Source organism: Anolis carolinensis, unplaced genomic scaffold (genome assembly GCF_035594765.1).
Source record: "Anolis carolinensis isolate JA03-04 unplaced genomic scaffold, rAnoCar3.1.pri scaffold_13, whole genome shotgun sequence".
NCBI lineage: Eukaryota > Metazoa > Chordata > Lepidosauria > Squamata > Dactyloidae > Anolis > Anolis carolinensis.
The window spans coordinates 17093178-17112808 of record NW_026943824.1 but is presented as its reverse complement, the minus strand read 5'-3'; the positions used below and the strand labels follow the sequence as shown (position 1 = coordinate 17112808).

Sequence of the window (19631 nt, the reverse complement as noted above, 5' to 3'; positions counted from 1 at the left end):
TGGCCGGCATGACTGCATGGAGTGCCGTTACCTTCCCGCCGAAGCGGTACCTATTGATCTACTCACATTTGCATGTCCGTAGACACCTCCAAGGTCATGTGGCCGGCATGACTGCATGGAGTGCCGTTACCTTCCCGCCGAAGCGGTACCTATTGATCTACTCACATTTGCATGTCCGTAGACACCTCCAAGGTCATGTGGCCGGCATGACTGCATGGAGCGCCATTACCTTCCCACCAAAGCGGTACCTATTGATCTACTCACATTGCCATGTTTTCGAACTGCTAGGTTGACAGGAGCTGGAGCTAACAGCGGCCGCTCCCGCCGCTCCCGGGGTTTGAACCTGGGACCTTTTGGTCTCCAGCTCAGTGCTTTAATGCACTTCGCCACCGGGGCTCCCAACATGGCCATACAGCCCGGAAAACAAACAATAACCCTATATAATGCAGTCGCAGCACACGTCTCATGATGCAAAAAAAAAAAAACCCTGGCGCATGAGTTTGCACAACCGTGAAAATACTGCAAAACAAAAGTGTTATTAAAGGGGAAACATTTTAATTGAAAGCAACCCCCCAAAATGCTCCTTTTGAGTGGTTTAATTGATAAAACAACTACCTGGAAGGAGGTTAATGATCTCAACAAAACCCAAATTCCAGTCGACACCTGCAAAATATCTCTTGGTGGGCCCATTTCCCCTCCCAGTCCCCGATATTTATTTACAAAGAAAAAAGAGATGGAAAAAGAATCCACCCAGGCAGGAATAAATGGAAAGAGGAAACAAAAAATAAAACCTTTGTTAGAGAGAGAGAAAAAGCAGGCAAGAAACGACAGCTGAAAGCCAAGTCGGGGAGTGGAGGAGGGAGACGGATCCGGCCTCTCTGGCGTTTCGCTTACCACAGGAGCCGGACCCAACGACATCAGCAGCATCGTTACGGAAGGGAGACGTGTGCCGAGTGAAGGGACGTGAGCACGGCTTGGGGATTGTCCTTCATGGGTCGCGACGGGTTCCAAAGACTGTCTTCTTTGCCTCACTTCTTTAAGGCCTGCCTAGGCATCTCCGCTGCATCGAGCCTTCCTTCTGCCCATCTTAACCAAGCCACAAAAGAAGCCAAGGAAACTGGGAGGCCTCGGAGCTCTCCGGCCCTCGCTTGCCAAAAGAAAGGGCACAGGCAGGCAGACGGATAAATACGAGAGTAAGGCATGGTGCTGCTGCTGCTGGCCCAGCAAGTTCAGAGAGCCGTCCAAAGCGGCTGGGCACACCTGGCCTCTTTCCGTCCCCTCCAAGAGTCATCAGTAATCTTCTACCCAGCCGTTTTCGGATATGAACGCGTCTATCACCTCCTTCATGGCCAGGTTGGGGATCAGCTGGTCCTGGGTCAAGGGGCTTCGGGTCACTGGGTCAAAGTGGCCGACGCGCTGCAAAGGACGTAGAAAAGATCACTAAGGCGGGCATAAGGATAACGGGTCACAGAATCAGATGGTCAGATGAATGGAGACACCACCCATTGCGTCCAAAACACCTGCCTGGTCTAGCAGCTCCAAAATGGTCTGGAGTCCCAGTTTGAATATCCCATTAGTTCACAGGGAATGTGAGAATGTGAGAGCAAAGATGATAATAATAATAATAATAATAATAATAATAATAATAATAATAATAATAATAATGGAAAAATCATTGAAAGTGAGGGCATAAATATGCCTAATGGCCAAACAATAAAGTGTCACCAGCCAGAGGCCTATAAATATCTGGGCATACTACAGCTGGACAACATCAAGCATGAACATGTGAAGACTGTGGTCAGTAAAGAATACACACAAAGGGTCCGAAAAATTCTCAAAAGCAAGCTCAATGGAGGCAACACCATCAAGGCCATAAACACCTGGGCCATACCTGTCGTAAAATATACTGCTGGCATCATAAACTGGACACAGGTGGAACTGGACAATTTGGACAGAAAAACAAGAAAACTCATGACCATTCATCATTCACTGCACCCTCGCAGTGATGTTGACCGGCTATATCTGCCTAGAAGATCAGGGGGCAGAGGACTCTTACAAGTCAAACAAGCAGTCAAAGAAGAAGAACATGCCCTGGCAGAAGATGTAAAGCAAAGTGAAGAACCTGCTTTGATTGAAGTCAAAAATCAGAAACTTCTCAAAGCACAGCAGACAAAAAACCAGTACAAGAAAACCGCACTACAAACTAGAGCTGACAGCTGGCACAACAAAACATTGCATGGAAAGTTCCTTGACAAAATTGAAGGAAAAGCTGATAAGGAGAAGACCTGGCTCTGGCTCACGAATGGGACCCTGCTTATGTATCCTTTTAATAATAATAGAGTAAAATAATACATGTAATAATAATAATACAGGGAAATGATACAAGTAATAATAAATAGAGTAAAATAATAAATGCAATAATAATAATAAGATCAGAGTGAAATAATAACTGTATTAATAACAATAATAAAAATATAGTAAAATAAATGCAATAGTAGCAACAATAATAGAGAAAAATAATAAATGTACCATATATTTTCGAGTATAAGCTGACCCAAATATAAGCCAACCAGGACCCTCACCCGAGTATAAGCCGAGGAGGTTTTTTTCAGTCCTAAAAAAGGGCTGAAAAACTAGGCTTATATACGAGTATATACAGTATGTTTTCTAGCATCTAATGATTGCTGATTGTGAGGCTGCCCTGAGCGCCCCCCCCCCCCCCAAGGTGAGAAGGACGGGATATAAATGTCCGAAATAAATAAATAAATTCACATTTGCCAAAAGGATATATGCCCAGAGACTGGGTATAGTTGTTTTCCAATAGAAGGAGTAATTTCTCCAACCCTCATAGCCCACCCAAACGGCTACAGCTCTTCTGTTACCTGGAGATGCTCTTCTATGTCCTTCCGGTCGTAGGTAATCCCACTGGGTGTGATGCAGGGCTCTCGCATCAATTCAAAGCTGATCTTCCCACACAAATAGTCAGGGATGTCCCGTTTCTAGAAAGAAGGGGAGACAGAAGAGATTGGAGACTCAGTCCAACCAGGCAAGGATGGGCAACCTTTTGCGCTTGGTGTGTCAAAATAGTTTAAATAACAAAAATATATAATTGTAATATATCACTGTATTTAATAAATCAAAAACTATTTACTACCATTATTTCCCTGTACAACAATCTATGGTACCTCTTGCAATTTCCACACCGATTTCTCTCTATTGTAGCTTCAATGTAGTCATGAATAATATAATAATAATATAATAGTAATAATATAATAATATACTACAATAATAATAGAATAATATATTGATACATATATAAGGAGCCCCAGTAGCAAAGTGTGTTAAAGCACTGAGCTGCTGAACTTGCAGACCGAAAGGTCCCAGGTTCAAATCCCGGGAGCGGAGTGAGCGCCCGCTGTTAGCTCCAGCTTCTGTCAACCTAGCAGTTCGAAAACATGCCAATGTGAGTAGATCAATAGGTACCGCTCCAGCGGGAAGGTAACGGCGCTCCATGCAGTCATGCCAATGGCCACATGACCTTGGAGGTGTCTATGGACAACGCCGGCTCTTCGGCTTAGAAATGGAGATGTGCACCAACCCCCAGAGTCATGAGTGGACTTAACGTCAGGGGAAATCTTTACCTATATATATATATATATATATATATATATATATATATATATATATGTGTGTGTAATGTGCATAATTCCCATGGAGTAAACTATAAAACCACTGGACCAAATCACACCAAATTTGGCCACAAAAGACATTGGTCATCCAATCAATCTGCATGCGGCAGCGTGTCAGCAAAAATGGCTAGGCATGTCAGTGCTGACACGCGTGTCATAGGTTGGCCATCACTATCCTATCCGGTGTCACTAGTCATCTTAACCCAAAGACGGATGTCTGAATCCATGAAAAGTGGAAATCAAATAAAGCACTGTTAGCTACACAATAAATAAGGGCTTTAAAAGGCCAAACTGGGCCTAGGAACGTATCTATAGCTCACCTTCCGCTTCTCATCCACCTGGGAGAATAATTCATCCATGTCTGCAAGGTATTTCTCCTGGAACAGAAAGAAATGCTTTTAGCAGAGCGTGACACCTCCAGATGTGGGGGCTACAGCTCCCATCGTCCCCATCCAGCAGGGCAGCAAAAGCCAAACAGAAACTGAAAATGGCAAGAACATAAGCAACTTCCCAGTAAGTTAGACTTAGGGTAAATTCCTTGTACGATTAACATAAACAAAAAGTGTTTCCTATAGCTCTTCGGAATTTCTTTTATTAATTAGTTGTTTTTATATTCTACTTTTCATTCATTAAGCAAAGAGACCTTGATGTTGGTCCAAGATCACCCAATGGGTTTCACATTTTAATAAATAACAACAACAACAATAATAATATACTACTAATAATAATACATCACACAGTCCTAAATGCTTGGGAAGTGTTCGACTTGTGATTTTGTGATATGAAATCCAGCTTATAGATCTCGTTTGCGGTGTCATACTGTGTCTTTGTGTCAATAATATACTACTACTACTACTACTACTACTACTACAGTAGAGTCTCACTTATCCAAGCTAAATGGGCCGGCAGAACCTTGGATAAGCGAATATCTTGGATAATAAGGAGGGATTAAGGAAAAGCCTATTAAACATCAAATTAGGTTATGATTTTACAAATTAAGCACCAAAACATCATGTTAGACAAGAAATTTGACAGAAAAAGTAGTTCAATGCACAGTAATGTGGATTACTGTATTTACGAATTTAGCACCAAAATATCACAATGTATTGAAAACATTGACTACAAAAATGCATTGGATAATCCAGAACTTGTGGATAAGCGAGTCTTGGATAAGTGAGACTCTACTGTAATAATAATAATAATAATAATAATAATAATAATAATAATAATAATAATAATAATAATAAATTATTATTGGGAAGTGTCCGACGTGTGATCCAATACAACAGCCAGCATAGTGATCTTGTTTGATTTGTACTAATCTTACTGTGTATCAAAGGAGCCCCCGGTGGCCAAGGGTATAAAAGCCTCGTAACTTAAAGGTTGGGTTGCTGACCTGAAAGCTGCCAGGTTCGAATCCCACCCGGGGAGAGTGCGGATGAGCTCCCTCTATCAGCTCCAGCTCCATGCGGGGACATGAGGGAAGCCTCCCACAAGGATGGTAAAACATCAAAACATCCGGGCGTCCCCTGGGCAACGTCCTTGCAGACGGCCAATTCTCTCACTCCAGAAGCAACTCCGGTTGCTCCTGACACGAAAAAAAAACAAAAAAACTGTGTATCAAATATTATTATTATTAATAATAATAATAACAATATAAGCAAAGTTAAAACACAGATAAAACAAAGGGCATAAGGACATATAAGCACGCACGCACACACACCATATAAATGAAACTTGTTCCTTGACAAAGCACAGACTATATGCCCAGACCGGGAGCCTCCCTTTCAGAATCTGCTTCATAGGTATGTTAGCTAAGGGAATAGAATGCTTAAAACTGCCAGCCACCATACTAAAAATGTCACATTTATCTTGTTTGTAGCATAGGAAGAAAACTACTGATCCCTTTTCTCTAAAGTGCTGCTGAAATGGAACAAGATCCCTTTTAAGAGGTGATGGGAGCAGAGAGCTCTGCCAGAGCCTGGGCGATGGAGGTCCAATGGCAGGCTGCCCACCAAGGACGGTGCTGCCAAGCAAAGCTGTTCTGTAGGGTGATACTGAAGACCTCCTTATGTAATATTACAAAGAAAAAGTCCATGAGTGCAGTCCCCGATTACATTTGTATAAGCCTCGAAGAACATTCCAGTCACTGTAGAGCAGTGGTTCCCAACCTTTTTTTGACCAGAGATCACTCTCCAACTTTAGTACCAAAAGGGTTACGAATCTGTTTTTGGTCAGCTTTAGATTCAGTTTGGTTCTTTGGGGTGCCGATTCAGAAAACTGCATTGGATAGACCACATCTGCTCTGGTTTCTGATACAGAACATATGCCATCCAGTAGTTGCCAAATAAAATAAATAAAGAAGATCGGGGCTCGCGGACTGTATTTCATCTTCGCGACCCACTGCTAAGTCACGGCCCACGGGTTGGGAACCATTGTGACACTAAAAATACAAAGTGACACTATTCCAGTAACTGGAACACCAAGGAAGGCTATCTATGAGCCTCCAGCGGCTGTGACGCTTCTTGGCCTGCTGGAACCAATGGGCACCAATGTCCAATAACCTCTGGAAGGCTACAGAATGACCACCCCTGTCTTCAATAAAGGGTTGACCCCACACCAAACTGGTCCTCACATGTTTGGCTTCAATGTTGGCCAGCTGTGCCCGACTTCGGTTTTCATCCACATTCTCCTCTTCCTGTGCCCGTCGGCATTCATCTAACTCCCTGCGGGGGAATAATAATATTATAAAAATAATAAAACTTTATTTCTAGACCACCCTCACTCCGCAAAGGAACTCAGGGCGGTTTACACACACAAAAATCAGGCAAACATTCACTGCCTCAAATGAGTACAAACACATCAAAAATACAAGACAATGCAGAGTAACTGTAACAACAATAAGAGAATTACCGTATATACTTGAGTATAAGCCGACCCGAATATAAGCCGAGGCACCAAATTTTACCACAAAAAAACTGGGAAAACATTAACTCCAGTATAAGCCGAGATACCAATAAAATTACATTAATTGAAGCATCCGTAGTTTAAACGTTTTTGAATCTTTACATCAAACTGTAATTTAAGCTATGACTGTTCAACTCTGATTAAATTATTTTCCTCTTCTTCAATGTAAATGTGCTTATATATCCTTTTAATAATAATAGAGTGAAATAATAAATGCAATAATAATAATAATAAATGCAGTAAAATAATAAATGTATTAATAATAGAAATAAAGTAAAATAAATGTAAAAGTAACAACAGTAATAGAGTAAAATAATAAATGTAATACAGTAGAGTCTCACTTATCCAACATAAACGGGCCGGCAGAATGTTGGATAAGTGAATATATTGGATAATAAGGAGGCATTAAGGAAAAGCCTATTAAACATCAAATTAGGTTATGATTTTACAAGTTAAGCACCAAAACATCATGTTATACAACAAATTTGACTACAAAAATGCGTTGGATAATCCAGAACGTTGGATTAGCGAGTGTTGGATAAGTGAGACTCTACTGTAATAATAATAATAATAATAATAATTAATAGAGTAAAATAGTAAATGTAACAATACCAATAATCATAGAGAAAAATAATAAATATACCATATATACTTGAGTATAAACCGCCCTGAATATAAGCCCACCAGGACCCTCACCTGAATATAAGCCGAGGAGGGTTTTTTTCAGTCCTAAAAAAGGGCAGAAAAACTAGGCTTATACTCGAGTATATACGGTATCGAAACGAAAATAAAACAGAAACAATCCAATAAGATATAATAAACAAAAACATGAGTAGCAGAATCAACAAGTCCATCAGGAAGAGACCCAAGGTGGAGGGAAGGACAATGACTCTTCAATAGCACAGCACCTGCTTTGCACTGCAAAGATCCTGAGTTTAATATTCCAGGTAAGGATCGAAGCAGAAGCAATGCGAAAGACTTCCACCTGAGAACATGGTGAGCAATACTGAACCAGCCTGTCAAACAGGCTGTTATGGCGCATGGACTCCTTTTGGCATGTGCCAAAGAGTGCTAGAGAACAGCTCTTTTTTGGATAACAATTCCCAGAATCCCTGAACCACACTGTCTTGGGAACCCAGGAGCTGTAGACAATTAAGTTCCCCAAGTTCAGAGTTAACAACAGCATATAATACATGGACCCCACACTCTGCCAACATACAGTGGAATCACACTGGTTTAGTTGAATATACAGTTCTGGAGGTAATCAAGCCCTGAGTCTGAACTAAAAAGGTCATCAAATTGCTCCCTGTGAGGTATATTTCCTAGATTGTACCACACTTGACTGTGTGGCAGAAAGTTCTCTTTATTCAAAACAACAGCAGCAGAATAGATCCCACACTGAAGGATAATATCAAGGACAAAATTCATGACTAGTCATGTTAATTTTCAAGGTACAGCCATCTATACTCATTAAGATGTTCTTAATATCATGTTTGTTCACTGCCATTCAACTTATTATTATGTATATTTACTTGTGAAAGGTTGTTGTCTAAGTCCATCAGCACTCTCAACTTTTCCAAACTGGCCAAGGAAGAGGCAGAGGAAAAAGATTTGAGGAGGACTCCCCTTCCCTGCCACCCAAAACAGAAGGAACATTGCCTTTAACAGGAAAAAAGGTTACTCAACCCTTCTCAAGCAAGATGGTGGGTGCTGGATTCCAGCAACATCTGGAAGGCCACCTTTGAAAATCTTACCTCTCAAACTCTCCCCTTTGCCAACAAATACACTAGTCTGGAGGCAACAATCCCAACCTCCCTTATGGGACTGTTGTAATGCTTGCATATGCACCAAGTTATTATATTGATGTCAGGATCTCCAATCCTTGACATCTCTGCTGACAAGGAACAGATGCCAGCCATAAAGCAGGCCGGCCATAAAACATCAATTACCCTCTGGTATGTGGGAGCCCCTATATATGTGGGCCAAAAGAAGGTTCTGGCATTTGGTACAATAAAAAACTTGTTGGAATCTACCCGCGTGTGTCTTGGTGCTTTTCTTTGGAAGACGGACCACAGCACAACTGGGAGAAGAGAACCTCACACTGCATTATGCGACTGTAATACAAAGACTCTCCACACCCTCCTCTACTGTAGACAGGCATCCCATACCTTTCTTTCTCCGCCATGATAAGTTTGGTAAGATAGGAATGCAACTCGTTTTCCTGGTTGATCCGTTTCTCCTCAATGTTGTTCCAACGCTTCTTCTTGGCGATCCGCAGAGCGCTTGGAATGTCGTCCCCAAAGTTCAAACGTTGCTCTTTGGCTAAGTTGTAGGCTGGAAAGGAGGGGAGTAGGGGCAGAAACAGAGGTGCTGTTAAAAAACTGAGATCAGAAATCCAAGTATTGCACCCAAGGACTTTTCATACTGCACAATTGTGCTGTATACCACTGTCATAGCTGCATCTTAGAGAATTCTGGAGTTTATAGCTGGGTGGGGAACAAGAGTTCTTTGGAAATTCCAGCACTCCAAAGGATGGATTCATGAAATTTAAAGTGCAATCAAATTGAAGCTTTGGCTGGGATTACAAGGTAATTAAACCTCGGGAATCTGACTTAGGTTATTATTATTATTATTATTATTATTATTACAATATTTATATCCCGCCCGTCTCACCCAACAGGGGACTCAGGGCGGCTTACAACAAAACACATATATAAAAATTGTACAATGCACTATAAAACAGTTAAAAATTATCAACTTACATCGGACATTCATAAAACACATTATAAAATACAGATAGGCGTGTTCAATTTTAAAAGACTGGGTCTGTCGATTGAGTTCCAACGTACATAATAATAATTAATGCTGCCAATTGTTATTCGAAAGCCTGGGCCTTTCCTGAATGTATAAACACATGGATGTCTTTATTATTCAGCACAGATTCCAAATACTGGGTTAGCATACAAAGTAGCACACAGAACAGTTGGCCTTCTTGACTATTTTGGCCAACAATTCCCATAATTTCTTACTCTTGGCAATGTCAATGGAGCTGATGGGAACTGCAGCTCTCAACACTTAGAGAGCTAAAGGTCTTGTGGCAGAATGGCATGTAAACAAAGACGTGTAGCCAAAGGCTGAGCTCTCAATCAGCCACAATCAAAATGTACTTCACAAAACTATTTTAAACCTCTGGAAGAAAACATGTGCCAAATTATCCAGGACTAGAAGCTTTTTCAAAATGAGAAGCTGAGTTGAAGCTCCTGGGCAACTGCCTCATCCAAATTCTTACATAAGAGAAGAATGTGGCAGAACCAGTAAACTTCCTAAAGCCAGGAGAGAAAACACGTTTGCTACAAGCGTTCAGAGCTGGATCATAACAGGAAGCCAGAGGTTCCCAGACTGGGAATGAGGACACCACATTATGTCCTTTTCTTGCAAGGCTATAAGGAAAAAAGCAACAGCAGGGCTGTTTGCTAAGCGACTGTTCACACTACTACACAGTTATGGCGACATTATATGGAATCCCAGTCTTTGTAATTTGATAAGGCACAAGAGAGAATTCTAAAAACCTCACCCTGGACTGCAAATACAAGGAGTTCGGTTTAAGAGGAATACCAGTGGTAAACTTCAGCAGTGTCAAAGGCCACCAGAGGTAAAAATGAGGGGAAAGCCCATACAATCGACCCTCCATATCCAAGGATTCTGCATTCATGGATTCAACTATCCACAGGTTGAAAATATCCAAACAAAAAATTCCAAAAAACGAAGCTTGTTCTTGCCATTTTACTATGCTATTGTACATTGTACATCTTTTCAGAGGGACATACAAAACATGCATCCAAAGGGGAGAGCAGGCCCTTCTCATAGTACATCTATGAGTACATTGTACATCCATAGATCCTGGAACTAAAACTCAGTGGAACCATGGGCCCGGGCTGTGGCGCAGGCTGGAGAGCAAGCCAGCTGCAACCAGTTGCAATGAATCACTCTGACCAGGAGGTCATGAGTTCGAGGCCCGCTCAGAGCCTATGTTTGTCTTATCTTTGTTCTATGTTAAAAGGCATTGAATGTTTGCCTATATGTGTAATGTGATCCGCCCTGAGTCCCTTTCGGGGTGAGAAGGGTGGAATACAAATGCTGTAAATAAATAAATAAATAAAAATTGTGCCTGCCACTTTATGATCCTGGGAAAAATAAACAACCCAGAATTATCAACATAACAAAAACAATGCAACTGAACATTGTTCCAGTTTCAATGGGTCTCTCCATTTGGGACTCTCTGGAGAGGATTCCCGCTCGGCCATTCCAGCTCACCTCTTTGAAGATTAGCGATGGCCTCATCGTAGTTCTCCATCTCCATCTGGCATTGGCCCAGGAAGAAGTGGGCTTTCACCGACTGGCTGTCCAGTTCCAGGGCATGCTTGCAGTCGGCCAAGGCCTTGTCGTGTTGCTGCATCTTCAGGTAACATAAGGCCCGGTTGGTGTAGTAGACGGCCACCAAAGGATTCCGATTCTGAAATGGGAAGGAGTGCAAAAAGGGTCAAGACATTTCATGCACATCATCGCCAAGGTAGAAAAAAATATGGCTCCCCTTTCCTGTAGCGTGGCAGGGAAACATTGCACCTACGAAACACCACAAACCATGCTGGTTGCAGAGTTTGGAGAACCGTAGCCCAAACCAACAAGATCTCTGAACTTCTTCCTGCCTCTGTTTCATTTAAACAGCAGGGAGAAGGAACCCTTCTTTTCAGAGGGACATACAAAACATGCATCCAAAGGGGAGAACAGGTCCTTCTCTGAAACCTCTATAATCAGTTGCTGCAGCGACCATCTCATTCTCACCGGCCTCAAGGTATCTAGGACAAGTGGGTGGAGATCTGAAGTAGATCAGCAAGGATTTCTTGTTTTAAACTAGAGTAACACAGGTAAAAATAGAAATTGATTTTGATTCGGAAAATATGTGACCTCTGTCCAATTCTGATGCTCAACATAAATTCCTGGCCTGCACCAGGTTCTGAATAATGGATTCTGGGTGTTTAATTTAAAAACCCAAAGTACATCCTGACAGCCTGAAGCCTTTGGTTTCAAATGAATTATTGGCTGAGATGAGGCTTACTTCTACATCTAGTCCAACTGTGTACAATACAATCCATACCTGCCAGATTCACCTACTTGGTACCATCATTGGGAACACACCACCCAAACGTTCCTATCATGACCCAGTTTTATGAAGAAGTAATGTTGCTTTCAAACTGAATCAGATCCTTGATCCAAGGTGATTCCATGATATGCCTCCAGTCAAAGTACAGTCAAAATATTGGTTTACAGATATCCATGGGATCATACAGAGAATGCCAATTTACAATCTTGCCAAGGAACTAAGTCAAAGACCGATCAAATCTGCTGCCTTATTGGTATCTAATCCCCCCCCTGGAAAACCACACTCTACAAAGTTTAGCCTCAGGAATTTGCAAAGAAAGGACAGCGAATCTCTTCCAGCCTGAGAACCAAGCCCCTGGAGTGACAATCCAGTGACAAGTGGGATCAATGATAAATCAGTCAGGCCAGAAATAACAACACTTTTCATCTTAGAGCTTTTGTTCTTAGTAACTAAGCTTTAGAAGAAGAATTTTAGACTTTTAAAATGAGGGAAGGGAAAACACACAAAGCTGGGAAACCACAAGACAATGGTATTATGGAAAAGGGGGCATGGAAATCAAGGGACCCATAAGAGAATTGGATTTGGCCCCAGGGCCTGAGCTTCTACAGCGGTCCTGCAACTCCTGGGATTAAGATTAAGCAGGACTGCATGGAACAATGCTGGCAAAACTAACCTGAATCTTGATTAATGGGTTTGGTTTACAGGCATGCAAGATGATTAAGCAAAGGTTGAAACGCCTGCATGCAGAAAGGGAGTTTGGATCAACCTTGACACGACAGCAGTACGTGTGAAAAAGATCTTGGAGTCCTCGTGGACAACAAGTTAAACATGAGCCTACAATGTGATGCAGCGGCAAAAAAGCCAATAGGATTTTGGCCTGCATAAATAGGAGTATAGCATCTAGATCCAGGGAAGTCGTGCTACCCCTCTATTCTGCCTTGGTCAGACCACACCTGGAATACTGTGTCCAATTCTGGGCACCTCAATTGAAGGGAGATGTTGACAAGCTGGAAAGCGTCCAGAGGAGAGCGACTAAAACAATCAAGCATCTGGAGAACAAGTCCTATAAGGAGCGGCTTAAAGAGCTGGGCATGTTTAGCCTGCAGAAGAGAAGGCTGAGAGGAGACATGATAGCCATGTACAAATATGTGAGGGGAAGTCATAGGAGGAGGGAGCAAGCTTATTTGCTGCTGCCCTGCAGACTAGGACACAGAACAATGGCTTCAAACTACAAGAAAGGATATTCCACCTGAACATCAGGAAGAACTTCCTCACTGTGAGAGCTGTTCAGCAGTGGAACTCTCTGCCCCAGAGTGTGGTGGAGGCTCCTTCTTTGGAGGCTTTTAAGCAGAGGCTGGATGGCCATCTGTCAGGCGTGCTTTGAATGAGATTTTCCTGCTTCTTGCAGGGGGTTGGACTGGATAGCCCATGAGGTCTCTTACAACTCTACGATTCTATGATTTCCCCCGTACTGCTACAGATTATTTCAATTCAAAGCAAGCCTCTGGGCTGCATAGAGTTTTCTCAAAGTCCTTAGAGAGAGTCCTTCTGCAGGTCTATCTTGCAGTGAATTTAGCATAAACCAAGGAAAACACGACCCTTTCAGGAAATTTTATGCTCCAGTAGCTGTCACCTAACAGGAGTTAGAACAGGTCTGGGCAAACTTCGGTCCTCCAAGTGTTTTGGTCAACTCCTACAATTCCTAACAGTCTACCAGCTATTAGGAATTGTGGAAGTTGAAGTCTAAAACACCGGAAAGGAGGGCCAAAGCCTCTGCTACACACATAGATTCCCCAATATCTTGCAATACTCATTTGGAGAGAATTGTTTTCCAAACAAACCATGCACTTTTGACGAACTCCTAGAGTGGCCACTCAGAAACTAGTTGCTGGGAAATGTTCCCTTTTTGCAACATAATCAGTTTAATAACCCCAGAGAACCAGCTAGATTCAGTTAAATGAGAGGCAGGCAGACAGGCAGGAGAGAGTATTCTCGATTTAACAGGGAAAGACCAAACATCTCCTTCTGTCCTTCCAACCCTGAAGAATTGCCACTCGGGGAGACACAGCCTCTGTTCAGCTCTGGAGCTTCTAGGTGAAGATCCAGCTCTCAAAAGTGTAATTTGACAATCTGGCTTTCAAGCATAAGAGCCCTGCTGCCACTGGGGAGCCTTGCTGAATGAACAAACCCAGGGAAATAAAGAATACAATAGCACACGAGCTCTCCCTCGGCTATTTTGATACAAATTTTTCTATTCACCAGACCCACAGCAGAAATATGGAATGTGAGAAGCATGCATCAAGGAAAGCCAGACACAAGAAACAGAACATATAAGCACTGAGATACATGGGATGTGTGAGTGGGCTAAAATAGACAGGAATAGGATGTTCAAAGTCAGATAATTACAAAGTGTATAGGCTTAGAGGAAGGAAGCATGATTATTGAATGAAGGAACATCAACAATAAGAGATATGCAGATAAAACCCTACTACTAGCAGAAATGGAATAATAACTCAAGAACCTCAAGGAAGTGCAAGTTTACAGTTGAACATTAAAACTAAAATTTATATAACTTCTAGATTTTCCTTACTTTGACCATCAATCAGAATAGAAGAAATCAGAAGTAGACTAAGAGTTAGAAGAGCAGCTATGAGGGAACCAAACAAGATATTGAAGTGTCAAGAAACATCACTGAATACTAAAGTTATTATTGAAGCCTATGGCATTGTATTTCTAATTTCGTTGTATGAGTGAAAAAACTGATTCTGTGAACTGCTAAAAGACAAATCAATGTCTGGAAACCAAATCAAGAGCCAATCAAGTCTGGAAACCAAATTGAATAAACTGAGATTGGTGTACTTTGGACATATTATGTGAAGGCATGACTCACTAGAAAAGACAATGACGTCGGATAGGAAGCAGCAGGAAAAGAGTAAGACTACATTCCAGAAGAATGGACTCAGAGAAGCAACGGCACCCTAACTTAAAGTTAACTTGAGAGACGTAAACAACAATGGAATTCTCATCACATTCAGTTAGCACCCTATTCACAAGCCTGTTCTCTATGTTAATTTTGCTTGTTTCTCATTTAAATCTGATAGATAAAAGATGAAGAAAAACAATAACATCCAAAACCTAGCCCATAGCAGTCTGCACATAAATGTGGATCTTAACGCAATGTTTCTCAAACTCCCAAATTCCAGGCATTTTGGATTCCAGCTCCCAGAATCCCCGAGTATTGGCCAAGGGAGCTGAAGTCCAAAACATCTCAAAGTCTAGGGTTTGGGAGTCACTGATTAATGGCGGAAAAGGCTGAAAAAGACTCAGATAAACCTCCCCATATCAGACACCCCATCCCAAAAGAGCAGTCCACATTCAGACGAAAACACAGAAATACTCTTCTCTATGACATAACCCAGAAATTACTATTCAGAGATATACTGCCCCTGAACATGAAAATCTTCACCTTAGCCGCAACCCAAGCAACAACTACCCTCCTCCTCCCTGTTTGGAAAATGTTCTGACCTCAAAGCTGAAACTTGAATTGTTTGTGCCCATTCCTGATCTGTTGACAGAAGGTTCTGTTGTGGCCTCCTCCACCTCCTCCTCCTTCTAGGAATGAGGAAATATCCGCCTTGGCACATTTGCACTGAGGATGGTTTTGGGGTTAATTGCATGGAGAAACATTCCTGGCTCCAAAGAGGAGCTGAGTCACATCCGATCCTAAGCACAGACACCTCTCCACGGTCATTGGGAAGAGGTCAGTTAAGATGGCAGGCAAGTGAGGATGGAGGTCATTGATGATGGCTTCTCACACTCCACAGGTCTTTTTGACAGACTGCACTATCCACAGCTTGAAAAGATTACAAGAAGCCCTAGTTTTGCTATTTTATATAAGGCGCAACATTTTACTGCATCACTATATATACATAGTGATATATATCCATCACTATATATACATACTGGAGCCCCGGTGGCGAAGTGCGTTAAAGCATTGAGCTGGAGACCGAAAGGTCCCAGATTCAAACCCCGGGAGCGGCGTGAGCGGCCACTGTTAGCTCCAGCTTCTGCCAACCTAGTAGTTCAAAAACATGTCAATGGGAGTAGATCAATAGGTACTGCTCCAGCGGGAAGGTAGTGGCACTCCATGCAGTCATGCCAATGGCCACATGACCTTGGAGGTGTCTACGGACAACACCGGCTCTTCGGCTTAGAAATGGAGATGAGCACCAACCCCCAGAGTCGGACATGACTGGACATAATGTTTAAAGTTGCTAGTTTAAAGTTTGCTAGTTTAAAGTTGCCTAGGTCAACTGGCCAGCATGACACCATGGAGCGGTGTTAAGGTAAAGTAAAGGTTTCCCCTGACGTTAAGTCCAGTCATGTCTGACTCTGGGGGTTGGTGCTCATCTCCATTTCTAAGCCGAAGAACCGGCGTTGTCCGTAGACATTTCCAAGGTCATGTGGCCGGCATGACTGCATGCAGCACCGTTACCTTCCCGCCGGAGCGGTACCTATTGATCTACTCACATTGGCATGTTTTCGAAATGCTAGGTTGGCAGGAGCTGGGGCTAACAGCTCCCGGGATTTGAACCTTTCGGTCCGCAAGTTCAGCAACTCAGTGTTATAACACACTTTGCCACCAGGGGCCTAATATACAGTAGAGTCTCACTTATCCAACATTCTGGATTATCCAACGCATTTTTGTAGTCAATGTTTTCAATATATCGTGATATTTTGGTGCTAAATTCAAAAATACAGTAATTACTACATAGCATTACTGCATATTGAACTACTTTTTCTGCCAAATTTGTTGTCTAACATGATGTTTTGGTGCTTCATTTGTAAAATCATAACCTAATTTGATGTTTAATAGGCTTTTCCTTAATGCCTCCTTATTATCCAACATATTCGCTTATCCAACATTCTGCCGGCCCGTTTATGTTGGATAAGTGAGACTCTACTGTATATTCTAGGCCTCTGTGTGTATTTATATGTGTACATATAGGTAACGATAAAGTTTTCCCCTGACGTTAAGTCCAGTCATGTCTGACTCTGGGGGTTAGTGCTCATCTCCATTTCTAAGCCGAAGAACCAGCGTTGTCCGTAGACACTTCCAAGGTCATGTGGCCATTGGCATGACTGCATGGAGCGCTGTTACCTTCCCGCCGGAGCGGTACCTATTGATCTACTCACGTTGGCATGTTTTCAAACTGCTAGGTTGGCAGGAGCTGGAGCTAACAGCGGCTGCTCACGCTGCTCCCGGGGTTTGAACCTGGGACCTTTGGGTCTCCAGCTCAGTGCTTTAACGCACTTCGCTGCAAAAGCGGTACCTACTGATCTACTCACATTTGCATGTTTCCGAACTGCGAGGTTGGCAGAAGTTGGGGCTAATAGCAGGAGCTCATTCTGCTCCCTGCATTCAAACTGTCTATCTTTCAGACAGCAAGTTCAACAGCTCAGCAGTTTAACCTACTGTGCCACTCTATATATGTATGTACATAGAGTATAACAACAACTTTATTCTTATAACCTACAGGCTGCTAGCAATTGTGAGAGCTGGAGTCCAAAACACCTGGAGAGAAGGCCCAAGTTTGCCCATGCCTGGTATATACCATAGTGTGGGGCAGGGGTCCCCAAACTAAGGCCCGGGGGCCGGATGCGGCCCATCAAAGCTATTTATCCGGCCCCCACGGCACAAAGGCAGAAGGGGGTTGGGCTAAATGACCCAAGGGTCTCTTCTTCTCTTACAACCATTATTATTATTATTATTATTATTATTATTATTATTATTAACATTGAAGCTGGGTGGCCATCTGTCAGGGGTGCTTTGCTTGTGCTTTTGGTGCACAAAGGCAGAAGGGGGTTGGACTAAATGGCCCAAGGGGTCTCTTCCAACCCTCTTTATTATTATTATTATTATTATTATTATTATTAACATTGAGGCTGGGTGGCCATCTGTCAGGAGTGCTTTGCTTGTGCTTTTGGTGCACAAAGGCAGAAGGGGGTTGGACTAAATGGCCCAAGGGGTCTCTTCCAACCCTCTTTATTATTATTATTATTATTATTATTATTATTATTATTAATAACATTGAGGCTGGGTGGCCATCTGTCAGGAGTGCTTTGCTTGTGCTTTTGGTGCACAAAGGCAGAAGGGGGTTGGACTAAATGGCCCAAGGGGTCTCTTCCAACCCTCTTTATTATTATTATTAACATTGAGGCTGGGTGGTCATCTGTCAGGAGTGCTTTGCTTGTGCTTTTGGTGCACAAAGGCAGAAGGGGGTTGGACTCAATGGCCCAAGAGGTCTCTTCCAACCCTCTTTATTATTATTATTATTATTATTATTATTATTATTATTAATAACATTGAGGCTGGGTGGCCATCTGTCAGGGGTGCTTTGCTTGTGCTTTTGGTGCACAAAGGCAGAAGGGGGTTGGACTAAATGGCCCAAGGGGTCTCTTCCAACCCTCTTTATTATTATTATTATTATTATTATTAACATTGAGGCTGGGTGGCCATCTGTCAGGAGTGCTTTGCTTGTGCTTTTGGTGCACAAAGGCAGAAGGGGGTTGGACTCAATGGCCCAAAGGGTCTCTTTCAACCCTCTTTATTATTATTATTATTATTATTATTATTATTATTATTATTATTAACATTGAGGCTGGGTGGCCATCTGTCAGGAGTGCTTTGCTTGTGCTTTTGGTGCACAAAGGCAGAAGGGGGTTGGACTAAATGGCCCAAGGGGTCTCTTCCAACCCTCTTTATTATTATTATTATTATTATTAACATTGAGGCTGGGTGGCCATCTGTCAGGAGTGCTTTGCTTGTGCTTTTGGTGCACAAAGGCAGAAGGGGGTTGGACTCAATGGCCCAAGGGGTCTCTTCCAACCCTCTTTATTATTATTATTATTATTATTAACATTGAGGCTGGGTGGCCATCTGTCAGGAGTGCTTTGCTTGTGCTTTTGGTGCACAAAGGCAGAAGGGGGTTGGACTCAATGGCCCAAAGGGTCTCTTTCAACCCACTTTTTAGTGTTGTTGTTGTTATTAATTATTATTGCTCGGTGGCCAACTATAGTCCGGCCCTCCAACGGTCCGAAGGATTGTGAACTGGCCCCTTGTTTAAAAAGTTTGGGGACCCCTGGTGTGGGGTGTGTATAGCATGGTGTGTGTGGCCTGGTCTACTCACGATGGCCCTCCCGTAGCAGGCGGCGGCCTCGGGGTACTTGCGGCCCACGAAGAGGCGGTTCCCCTGCTCCTTGTACTCCTGGGCGGAGCGGCTCTTCTCGGGGCTGTGGCCTCCTCCCACCCCGCCGCCTCCGCCGGGGCCTAGGCCCAAGCCGCCCACTAGGCCTCCTCCTCCTCCGCCGCCTCCGCCTAGTCCGAGCCCGGGCCCGGCCAGCCCCGCGCCTCCGCCTTCCTTCTCCTTCTCCTCTTTGCCCTTCATGGCGCCGCCCAGGCAGAAGCAGCAACAGCCGGCCTTGCTGCCGCCCTCCCGCCCGGAGGACCGCTCGCCCCGGCCTCGCCTCGCCGCCACAGCCCGGCTCGGGCCCCCGGGAGGCGGAGGAGAAGCCCCAGCAGCACTAGCACCAGGCCCGGGAACGAGGCTCAGGAAAGAGGCAGGCCTCTGCGCCCGCACTAGGCCCAGCCTCCTTCAGGAAACACCTCCCGTCGCCGCCTCATCCCGTTGGGGCTTCCGCGCGCGGAGCACTCCGGGAAATGTAGTTCGGAGCGGCGCCTTGTGTGATTCTCCGACGCCTCCCCGGACTACATTTCCCACAATGCGCCCCGCGCCAGAAGAAGGGCTGCCCGC

The 19631-nt window shown here is 43.5% G+C and overlaps 1 protein-coding gene across 1 annotated transcript; it reads right to left on the bottom strand.

Moving 5' to 3' along the window:
* Positions 1-533: 533 nt before the first annotated feature.
* On the bottom strand, positions 534-19506 carry stub1 (STIP1 homology and U-box containing protein 1). The gene is made up of 7 exons (XM_016998850.2): positions 19008-19506; positions 10971-11169; positions 8825-8990; positions 6325-6415; positions 4010-4066; positions 2883-2999; positions 534-1416 (listed from the first exon to the last, which is right to left on the bottom strand). The coding sequence occupies exons 1-7, from the start codon at positions 19263-19265 to the stop codon at positions 1291-1293; spliced, it is 1014 nt and encodes a 337-aa protein (XP_016854339.2). The 5' UTR covers positions 19266-19506; the 3' UTR covers positions 534-1290.
* Positions 19507-19631: the final 125 nt, after the last annotated feature.

Excerpts from the sequence above, each read along its gene's own strand:
- stub1 (XM_016998850.2), bottom strand. The coding sequence starts at position 19,265 with ATGAAGGGCAAAGAGGAGAAGGAGAAGGAAGGCGGAGGCGCGGGGCTG. Across the intron at positions 11,170-19,007 it reads CCTGCTACGGGAGGGCCATC|AATCGGAATCCTTTGGTGGC; the intron begins GTGAGTAGACCA and ends TTCCCATTTCAG. Across the intron at positions 4,067-6,324 it reads CCAACATTGAAGCCAAACAT|GAGAAATACCTTGCAGACAT; the intron begins GTGAGGACCAGT and ends TTTCTGTTCCAG.